At 47.9% G+C, this 11,559-nt stretch overlaps 1 protein-coding gene across 1 annotated transcript in view; it reads left to right on the top strand.

The window, feature by feature from the left end:
• The window catches only part of NOTCH1 (notch receptor 1), a 98,742-nt gene that overhangs the window by 35,452 nt on the left and 51,731 nt on the right, over positions 1 to 11,559 (top strand). The window contains 1 exon segment of the mRNA XM_048512189.1: positions 11,004 to 11,266. Within this exon segment, the coding sequence (XP_048368146.1) occupies positions 11,004 to 11,266 (263 nt within the window).

An 11,559-nucleotide genomic window follows, 5' to 3' on the forward strand; every position in this document is an offset into this window, starting at 1 on the left:
CATAACCTTGCTGTGTCAGGATGTTTTAGCACTGTGCAGAGTCCATGCAGATTTCTTGCCATTGCTGCATGAGCCAAGACCCACCTGTGGGAAGAGAGCAAACCCGAGCCCCTGTTTTGTGCTTCTGCTGCCGCCGCCGCCTTTGTCGGCTGTTGGCGGCTGGGCAGTTTCTCCTTTCACATGCTCTGTTCTTCCAGTCTGATTCCGGTGAACAATGCCTCTCTCCAAGGCACATCTTTTAAATATGGAGGAGGCACCCAGGACAGACCCAGGAAGGAGACCCTGGTCCACGCCCTCTGCTGGTCTGACTGGCCGCCTTTCTGGCATCGCACAGAGAGCTGCTGCTTTTTGCATCCAGGCGCAGCAATCTTCACTTGGTAGTTGAAGTTTCAATTTTGTTTCACTTTATTTTGAGGAAGGGAAAAGGGAGACAGAAGCATGGGAAGGGCAGCGACATAGTAGCGTGGCATCTGCATCCCCTGGTGTGGCAGATGGTAGCTGGTGACTGTGAAAAGAAAAACGACAAACCTTCTGAATTAATCTTGGGTGAAAGGTCAGGGAAACATCTGCCTCGGGATGTGTTCAAGGACAGCATTTCTATAGAGGGGAAGACAAAACCTGTTGCAGTAGCGTGGCAGAAAAGGCCTGAAAGAGTGGAAATGCTGAAGACACTGAACCCAATGTATTGTCGAAGGCATTCACGGCCGGACTCAGCTGGTTGTGGTGGGCTTTCTGGGCTGTGTGGCCGTGGTCTGGTGGATCTTGATCCTATCGTTTCGCCTGCATCTGAGGCTGGCATCTTCGGAGGTGTATCACAGAGAGAAATTAAGATGCCAGCCACAGATGCAGGTGAAACGATAGGATCAAGATCCACCAGACCACGGCCACGCAGCCCAGAAAGCCCACCACAACCAAACTGAACCCAAGTCAGCAGGAGGGGTTTATCCAGTCAGGGCACCTTCATGCCTTTGGCCTGACATTGCCAGTGATCTCAGGAGCTCCACTAACTCAAAGGTTTCTTTTACCTCAAGTTTTGCAGGTCGAGATGCCGCAGGGTTTTTGAGGTCTGAGCTCCTTTGACTATCGGAAGCTTGCCCCCTGAAAATCTTCCTGGTTTTTAAAGTGCTTCTGGACTGGAGTCCGACCAGCTGCAGACCAACTCGGTACCCTCAGAAATATGGTCGCGAGAACAGCCCTGCTTAGTTAAAGAGCAAGGGCCATTTCTGCTGGAGCGGTTTGTGTGAGAGCAGCGGCAACCAGTTGATAGGCAAGAAGAGGTGGTGAAAGGGTCTGACCAGTGATCTGGCTCACGAAAAGGAGAGCTGCAGGCTCAGTTCCTGTCAAGCCCATGGGAGCTCTGAGACGGCTCGAGAGACCTCATTTAAAAAGTTTCAGATGGGGTAAAGTGAAACAAGTCATGTTTATGTTAAATTGTTATAAATGTTGAAGTCACAGGGAAAAATATTTGGTTCTGTTTTTTAAAATAGAAATTTTGGGAAAAGTTGGAATATATGCAATGCTTAAGAACCAGAGTGGTCTCGTGGCTTGATTCTCCACTCCTCCACATGAAGCCTGCTGGGTGAGCTTGGGCCAGTCATAGTTTTCTGAGAACTCTTTCAGCCCACATAGAGGCTAATAGTAGCGAACCTTCTCTGAATGTCTGTGGGGTCACCATAAATCGACTGTGTTGATGGCCCTTTCCACCACCATGCAATACTTGTGTGTGTTAAATGCCATCAAGTGTATGTATGTATCAATGTCTTCCAAAATGTTCTATCATTAACTTGCAAACTGAGGGCTGTGGCTTCCTTCATTGAGTCAACCCATCTCTTGCTGTGTCTTCTTGTTTTCCTGCTCTCAACTTTTCTTAGCATTATTGTCCTTTCTAGTGACTCGTCTTTTCATAATGTAACCAAAGTATGACAGCCTCAGTTTAGTCATTTTAGCTTCCTGGGAAAGTTCAGGCTTGATTTGATCTAGAACGTACTTATTTGTTTTTTGGGTTGTCTAGGGTATCTGTAACACTCTTATCCAGCACCACATTTCAAAGGAATCTACTTTCTTCCTGTCAACTTTCTCCATTGTCCAGCTTTCACACTCATGCATAGTAATAGGGAAAGTTGTTGTATCATATCTTGATCTTTGTCACCAGCAACACATCCTGACACTTTGTGATCTTTTATAGCTGCCCTTCCCAGTCTCAATCTCCTTCTGATTTCTTGTTTGAAGTCTTCCTTTTGGTTGATGAAGGAGCCAAGGAATAGAAACACGAACAAGGAATAGTTTTCCTTGTTCCAAATAGAACAAGGAATAGATTTCCATTTCCTCATTGTCCACTCTTAAACTGAGTAATTCTCCAGTAGTCATTACTTTTGACTTCTGAATGTTCAGCTAATGCAATTCATGGATTGAACAACATAAAATGCATCATTTATAACTTATTTTGCATATAAAATTGTATTATTTGACATGTATAGAATCTCAAGGTAAAAAATAACTTCATTTTTTGTAAGAAAAAATATATGTATATGCAATATTAGAGTAAGAGTTGCCAGTTTGTTTATTTTATTTAATATTTTTGTACTACCTTTCCACCCAATCCGGGTGTTCAAGGTGGTCATCATAAAAACCATAAAACCATTTAAACAATTAAAATATAATTAACATTATAAAATTCAATTAAACACATAAACAATACTAGGATGGGGCCAATTACTATTATTGCTACCATAGAACATGTATCCTGAATAACACTGAAAATGCCAGATTATTTAATCATTAAATACTTTGTAGTCTATTAATTGCAGTCAAAGTTATTTACATTTTAGCAATAGTGTATATGTCTGTAACATAAATTTTGTAGTTCATCGATTGGCTGACGGAGCCACAAATCAGGAGCACCCCCCATCCCACCCCACCCCACCCCACACAGAGGCATAGCTATCAAGGGGACATCTGGGACAAGTGCCCCGGGCACCCCTTTCTGGTGGGCACAAAAATTGCAGGTTCGTTTGTGGCTTTTTCTATTTTTTAGGGTTTTCCCCATTTTTGGCCTGCAAGGGGTGCAGTTTTTAGGCTAGTGGCACCAAAATTTCCGGCTATTGTCAGGTGACTCTGCTGATGATACCAGCCAAGTTTGGTGATGTTTGGTTCAGGGGGTCCAAAGTTATGGACCCCCAAAATGGTTGACCCCATCCCCCTTTGTTTCCAATGGGAGCTAATAGTAGATAGGGCTATCATTTTGAGGGTCCATAACTTTGGACCCTCTGAATCAAACTTCACTAAACCTGGGTGCATCATAGATGATAGTCTCTTGAGCGGGATACTTCACTCCAGGCTTGGTGTAGGTTCAGGGTTCCAAAGTGCCTGTGGACCCCCAAAACAGGTGCCCCCATCCCCCATTGTTTCCAATGGGAGCTAATGGTAGATGGGGCTACCCTTTTGAGGGTCCATAACTTTGGGCCCCCTGAACCAAACTTCACTAAACCTGGGTGGTTTCATCAGGAGAGTCTCCTGAAGATAGCCTAAAAGTTTGGTACTGTTAGCTTAAACATTGATCCCCTGACAGGCACCCTCAAATTTTCCCCAAGATTCTCTCTTTAAATCCACCCCCTTTGGAGTGGATTTAAAGGGAGAATCTGGGCTCCCTAGATTAAAAAAAACATTGAAAGTATTGTTGAAGGCTTTTGAAACCAGATTCAACTGGTTGTTGTGGGTTTTACAGGCTGTGTGGCCTTATAAGAGAAGTCTGGACACAGTATATAACAGACACTCTCTGTGATACACCTCTGAAGATACCAGCCACAGATGCAGGTGAAACATTAGGAACAAGATCTACCAGACCATGGCCACGCAGCCCAGAAAACCCACAATAACCATCATTGGAAATGATGCTGTTTGGGGGGTGGGTGGGGAATCTACCCCGAAACAGCATCACTTTCAATGTTGTTTAATCTAGGGAGCCCTTAAGGTGGATTTAAAAGGAGAATCTGGGCTCTCTAGCTTAAACAACATTGAAAGTGATGCTGTTTCAGGGTAGATTCCCCCCTTCAAAAAATAACATCACTTTCAATGTTGTTTAAACTAGGGAGCCCTGGGTGTGTTCAGATTTGTGTGTTGGGGCATGTTCTATAATGTGATGGTGACTTTGAGATGACCTGGTGCAAAAAATGTTGTGGTGGGGGAGGGACGCTGGGGGGTGGGGGGTTGCAAAACTCAGATTTTGCCCCAGGCTCCATTTTCCCTAGCTACGCCCCTGACACCACAGTTCTGCTTGCCTCTGCTGTGGCAGGTGGCCTTAAGCTCATCATTTGACAACCCAGTTGCATTTGCAGGCCCAGGCAGGTGGTGGAGTCAGGTTTACTAAGCCCCTTGTGGGTTGCCAGACTCAGTTCGTGGGTCCGTGAGGCTGCCATAAGGAAGCTGCTCAGTCAGCGATATATGGAGTGTCCTGGTGGACTACATTTCAAGGTTGATGTATTGGTTACAGAGATTATATAATACTTCTTATGTTCAGAGCTGTTATTGCAATCAGTGTGTGACTTCCACTGTGCTGCTTTCTACTCAACCAATGTTTCATCTCTAATATGGGGGCTATATAAATATATTTTTGTCATCTTTTGTATGAGTAAAACATGCACTTTGAGTTTATGCAGTAAAGTTTGTTCTTGTAGCAGCAAAATGTGTTTGCTTTGAGTGGTCACTCTGGGCAGAGTTGGGGCTAAGGATTTTCAGCTGCCAGTTCTGAGGCCACTGGCCCAAGCCCTTGAGCCAATCTGGCACCATTTTGTGTTGTTTGATGGATCAGTGCCCGCCCCCCCCACTGGACAAGGCCTCTTTCTCAATCTCCTGCCACGAATTCTCAAGGTTTTCTGTAGTAGCACCCCCTGAGCTCATTTCCAAAAATGTGCATCTTCCAAAATTGAATCTTGAATAAATTTCATGTGAAATACACACAAGTGCATTGAATTTGGTTAATTTTGTTTAGTCACAGAATTTTTGATTTGGTTTGGATTCTCTTTGAAGCCTTGTTGTTTCTCAGTGCAGACTCTGGGCAACTATCCTGTATCCACTCATCCTTAAATAATGTGTCTCAATTTCAGTTTATTACGACCCAAGATCAAAATAATGAGTTTAGAATTATTGGTGTTTTTGCTGGTGTACGGCTGTAAAAGATCGTCTCTACCATTTGTGTACCAATTTTTCTGAGCAGGATTCTGCTGGGCATGGAACTTGGGAAAACACACCCCTGCTCTGATCTGCCTTATGGCCTTATGTGCTTTCTTCAAAGGGAGTGGAGTAGCTCCAGCAGTCAAAGAGTTTGGTTTTCTTACTGACCTTCTGATGGTAATAAAATGTACACTTCTTCAGTCAGTCAGTCAGCTTCACATGCTGAGGTGACTGAACCCACGGGCTCATCATACCTGACCAGCTTGGCTGGAATTTTCCAGGCCTGGTCACAGTTGGAAGAGACCACCAGGGCCATCAAGCCCAAGCCCCTGCCCTGCAGGAACACACACATGAGTTGCTCTTTCTTTTCTGCTGAAGTGAAAGGCAAATGGAAGGTGGCCTTGCTGGGAAATTGTGCTTGAATCTGCATGTTTCTGTGCTTGATGTTGCTGGGCCATCTGCAGGCAAGGAGTCTGTCCCTAATATTTATACTTGCAATGTTTCAAGGAGAAATGTGCAGCTAGTATTTTTCCCCAAAGGGCTAGGGCAGCGGTTCTCAACCTGTGGGTCGCGACCCCTTTGGAGGTCGAATGATTCTTTCACAGGGGTCGCCTAAGACTCTCTGCATCAGTGTTCTCCATCTGTAACATGGATAAATGTTAGGGTTGGGGGTCACCACAACATGAGGAACTGTGTTAAAGGGTTGCGGCATTAGGAAGGTTGAGGACCACTGGGCTAGGGTGACTAAAAGAAAAATGGGGATTGGGATATTGTTGTAATAGATTATTATAAAGTTATTACCATGCAGCTATTCCTGATCCCCCGCCCCCAACACACACACACACACAAAAGTGTGAACAAGCCCTTCTGTAGAGGCAAAAAAAGGCATTTGCAGGAACTGAGGGAAAATGGCTAATGGGGGCAGGCCCTGGAAAACAGGTACCTTCCTGTCCCAGGGAAGTCCAAAGTCACTTTGACTGTATCTCCAAAATGATGATTAAATCAGGTTTGGGAATTGCAGTGTGGGAGGGGACTTGGACACAGGACAAACCTGGGGGACAATATCATATGAAAGCGGTTGAAAAGAAGCCCAGGCAGAACACCAGATGTCTTAGGTTTTGCACTCCTGGAAGAGATTTCCAGCTTCTGTAGATAGGAAGCCTTCCTTCCCTAGGCAGACCCTCTTGGATTACTTGGGATATTACTGGGGGGGGGGGGATCTTTTGTCAGCCAGCCGTCACAAAAAGTGTGTGTGGAATTTCTGTCAGTTGTGCCACTCTCAGTGTCCTGAGCTGCCCCTAATTATTTCAGCCGTGGGTCGATCTTTACGGTGTGTCTTCCTGCAGCAGCCTGACAGGTAGGTCTGAGAGACTGGTCGATCCAACCACCCTCCATAGGTGGCCAATGATGTTTCCCTCGCATCTGTGTCCCAGTTTAGTGTGCTGGAAGCCAGTTGGGTTCCTTTCCCTGCTCTTTCATAGAGGAACCCCCCCCCCCCCCCGCAGAATGCTGAGGCTGCCAGTGTGCCTTCATTGTGCCTTCGTGTGTGTGTGTGTGTGCGTGCGTGCGTGCGTGCGTGCGTGCGTGCGTGCGTGTGTGTGTGTGTGTGTCCTTAACCCAACAGGTTTCCACCAGGGAGGCCAGCTGAAATCGCTGGAGAGATCCGTGTGGCTGGGCCACCCTTCGTCCCTCCTCCCTGGCTGGCTGGCTGGCTCCGCTCCTGAGCCGGCATGGGAGGCTCATGGGGTGGGGGGTGGGGGTGGCAGCTGCTGCTGCTGCTGCCGCCCTCTAATTAACATGCACACCTGCTCCCCACAACCTTTTGTCTGCCCAGCAGATGCCCTGGTTTTGTTGTTGTGCCCATTTTTCTTTTCACTTGGTCTGGATGAGGCCATCTCATTAACTTGAAAGATCGTCCAGCCCTGGCAGATTCTCACCCAAGGCCTGAACAATAAAGGTGGGGGGGGTTGAAAAGGGGGGGATGTTTCCCTTTCCTGACCAGCTCCCTCCTCAACCTTTGTTGCTGAAGAGGATGTTTGGTCCTTAACAGCCCTTCAGATCTGCCGGCCCTCACGGGTTTCCTTCCGACCATTTTCCCTTCTAGCCCCTGCTTAGAGTTTCATTCAGTCCTGACTGGTTCCAGCTGAGCCAGTCATAGAGTTTACTGGAGTCCTCCAAGTCCCGGGCACAGACCAGCCACCGCAGTGGAGCCCTTGGAAGGAAGCGTCAGGGAGGCAGCATCATGGCCTTGTGTGCCCTCAGGGGGGGTCTGAAGGGCTTGGGCTGCTTGCTTTGCATGGGGGGGCGGGTGGGGGGAGGAGGGGGAGGCTGCAGTTATTCATCGGAGTAAGATTTGTGCTGTTGGGAAACCGATGATGCTGAGAGGCAGGAGTCACACATTCCACAGCACCAAGCCTGTCTTGGCAGAAAAGTGCCTCCGACCCTGCAGCTCTTCAGAGAATCATAGGATCAAACTCTTGGGAAGGGCCTACAGGCCATTCAGTCCAAACCCCTGCGCCCAGCAGGTGACCTGAAGCATCCCTGGAAAACAATTGCCCAATTTCTGCTTAAGCACTTTCAAGGAGTTAGAGCCCGTCCTGCCCCTGGGCAACGGATTCCACCACAAAACTGGCTTCGCTGTTCAGAAGTTTTCCCTGATATCCTGCTGATCATTCCCCACCTGTTATTTAAACCCATTAACAAGAACATCTCTAGATGCATGTTCGTGTTCGTCATGTTCGTGCAGGACATGCATCTAAAACATAATGTGTATAAAGATTGTGGACTGCCAATCTGAGCTTTTGCTGAAAATAGACATTTTGGATTTATGGGACAAAAATAAATCATGCTTTTTGAAATTGTGTTTGAATTTGTTCAATTCTTAAATTCATATTAAGAATAACGAAGCTGGGGGGTGGGGGTGCATGGCCAGAACTGAGTGATGAGGACTGGAGGAATATGACTGGGGGGGGGGGGGGGCAGGCAAGAAGAGCTAGAGGCGACTCCCCCCTCCAGCTGGGTTTACGAGCTGGAAGGAAGACAAGTTGCTTCGTGGGATTAAAGGCTGCTTGAGCAATGCAGGGGATTGTGCTTGATACTGGGCTTGGAACAAGGGCTCAGTCAATGGAAAAGTGACCGTTCACTAGCTCCAAAACTCCCGCTAGGTGTGGCTTGCTGTGCCCTGGAATTCCTCCCAAGAATGGCCGTCTTGCTCTGCTGCAGCAAAAATCATGATTACTGTCGGACACTTCTCTCGCTCTATGTAGTGGGGCCTCCCTGGGCAAACATACAGGCCAACCCCTCACATTGTGCTGGATTTAAAATTGGTTGCTCTTTAAGGTGCTCTTGTTTGATTCCTCACTAAGTGGATTGGCTGTAATGTAAGAGAACCTGCTGGGTGTCCTTTTTACCATATTTTCCACAGTGTTGGAGGCCTCCATCTTGATATAATTCTGAAACAGAAGCATTTAAGTTACTGGGATTCAATTGGCTATGAGACTGACATACGTCATCTCCCTTGACACATTGTGTTGAACAATGTACGCTCCCCTCCCAATATCTTGAGTTTTTCATCTTAAAGAATGAGGTCCCCCCCAAAAAAATTGTGCTGTTTTTGAACTCACCCCTGCTTAAAAACCATAATTGAAGGTAAAATCACCCTCTGGAGATTAGCTGTCATTTGTCTATCTGGCTGTCTAATGTAGCTGTCTAATCTATCAAATGTATACCTGTCACACCTCCTACACCATAAAATTCGATCTCTGTGGTTGGTGTAGTTCCAGAGTCCTCCCCCCCCCCCCCACCAGTTTGTTCAGACCCTTTTGGCTTCTGGTAACATATGGCTAGACCATGACCGTTTGATAGATGAGAGGAGCTTTTAAAACAACAGATAAAGAAATGCTGCCTTAATGTCGCTCATGCTGAGATAAGAGTCTGGCTTGTGTAGCATTGGGGGGAGGGGGCTAGACCCCATACCTTTGCTACTGAGAATAAGATATTTTGGAAATGGAGCTACCTTTCTGAGATGGGGTGAAGCAGATTTTTCTGAGGCCTGGAATTAACCTGACGGGAAGAGGGGAATTACCATTGTTTCCTCTTGGTCCCAATTCCAAGCGGCATGGCCGCCCGTTGGCCAGCGGTGAGCATGATGCTCCTTGCTGGTTTTAGAAGAGTGTTGGAGTTCTGTGGGCATCAGACGGAGCCTGTGTGCTTTCCCGTGAGAGGGAGAGATTTGCATTGCCCAGAAGTCCGCCTTGCCATAACTGGAAAAACAGTTTTTATGCACATAACCCAGGGGTAGGGAACCTGCGGCTCTCCAGATGTTTAGGAACTACAATTCCCATCAGCCCCTGTCAGCATGGCCAATTGGCCATGCTGGCAGGGGTTGATGGGAATTTTAGTTCCTGAACATCTGGAGAGCCACAGGTTCCCTACCCCTGACATAACCTGTGCTAATGGGAAAATCTAGGACCTTCCTCCTCCAGATTTTAAATTTGGAGTGGGCTCCAAGTGTCTTCCATTTCAGTATATTTTGCTGTTCAATTGGTCTTCCTCGATATCAGGGAAGGTAAATGTGTAGGAAGTTGATAAATGGTTTAGGAATTCTCAGTTATTGTTGTGGTTTAATTTATTTAAGTCTGTGCTAGATCTAAGATGCTATGTAAAATTATTCATGTTGCAACTGTCTTTTCAAGAAATGTACATCTGTGCCCATGTTTGTATGCAGGTGGTTGTATGTGAAAAACACACATTTTGGGACATCAACCCTAGATCTGCAGCCCCCCCCCCCCCCCCGTGGCTCGTAGATGCATTCTTTTCTCATCCTCTTCTCTGCTTCCTGCTCAAGCACTCCAGTGACTTAAGTAACATTTATTCAATCGTAGAGCTGTAGTGTAGGATTTCAGAAATCAGACTCGCTGCTTTCTTCTGAAATAGCAGCTATAACAAAGGGGCCTATTTGGTTTTTCTCTTTCTGGGACTTGGCTCGTCTTTTGAAACCTCAGCACAGAGCAAGATTCTGGTCAAGAGCAGGAAAGCGAAAAAGAGGTTCTCAGGAATGCCAAGAGGTTCTCTTTGTGTTCTCAGTGGGGAGCCCGGCAGCCTGAAATGTGGGAGGTTTATGGCCCTTGGGAAGCGTTCGAGCAGGTGGCCCTGGGGGCCAGGGGATGCTTGTTTAAAAATGCTCCTGAGCCAACAGCTTGAGCTCCTGCGTGTCTGGTTCTGATTCTTGGGGGAGCCGTCTCTCTCTGTAAGTGTGCGTGGGCACATGCTCCTGCAGAGAATTGGGAAGGGGGCTGCTTTCCCTTTGGACACTTGAAAGAAGTTCCCCTAAGGGAGAAAAATGCCCATAGCCCACTTATGAGGGCTCTCCAGATGCTTGATGTCTAAGCTCGGGACCATTGCAAGCTGTCCCTGGTTTAGGGGAGGGCTGGCCCTGCTTGGAATAATCCCCCTCTGAGTGGCCCAGCCTAACCTGATCTCATCAGACCTCAGAAGCTAAGCAGTCAGCCCTGGTTAGTTTTTGAGTGGGAGACCCCTGAAGAATGCCAGGGTTGCTCTGCAGCCAGCCAGCAGCACCAATGAGCGGTCACCAAGGGTTGGCTGCCCTTGATGGCACATTTCACCCCCACGTGGAATTAACCTGCAGTGAGTGCCAAGCCAGTGGGAGGATCTTCTGGGGACTGAAGCATGCTCTTGCTCAGGGCAGACTGACTTCTCCCTCCCTCCTAACCCTGAGACTTGAGGAATTTATTGCCTCAGGGTGCAACCACTTGCTTTGAGTTCTCCATTCCGAGCACATCCTGACCCCCTTCTGTGTCTTCTTCTGTCCACAGGTGCCCCAACAATTTCATCGGCAACCGCTGCCAGCTGCCAAACCCCTGCCTCAGCTCTCCCTGCAAGAATGCTGGCATCTGCCGTGCCGTTGTCCGCGATAACACTGTGGACTACACTTGCACGTGCCGCCTGGGCTTCACTGACCGACTTTGCCTGACTCCTGAGGAGAACGTCTGCCTCAGCAGCCCCTGCCGCAATGGAGGGACCTGTGAACTCCTCACGCTGACAGCTTACAAATGCCGCTGCCCCCCAGGCTGGTCAGGTGAGGAAGGAGCTGCTGCCGGGCTCACACCCAAACACCGCCGGCTGAGTTGAGGCTGCACCATGCCTGACTAGGGCAGCAGTTGGCCAGGGCAGAGTGAAATCCATCCTGAGGCCTGCCACATGCACACACGCACAAGGGACAGGTTTCTCTGTCAGGCTGGTTGGGTGGCCTGCAACATGTGCGTCACTGGTCACAGTCGCTCTCTGCCACCATAAGTTGCTGACCGGGGCTCTCCAGAGAAGCTGGGCAGAGATCCCGTTAGCCCCGTGGGTGTGGGGGTGTGGTCTTCC

This window comes from Sphaerodactylus townsendi, linkage group LG12 (assembly GCF_021028975.2).
Source record: "Sphaerodactylus townsendi isolate TG3544 linkage group LG12, MPM_Stown_v2.3, whole genome shotgun sequence".
NCBI lineage: Eukaryota > Metazoa > Chordata > Lepidosauria > Squamata > Sphaerodactylidae > Sphaerodactylus > Sphaerodactylus townsendi.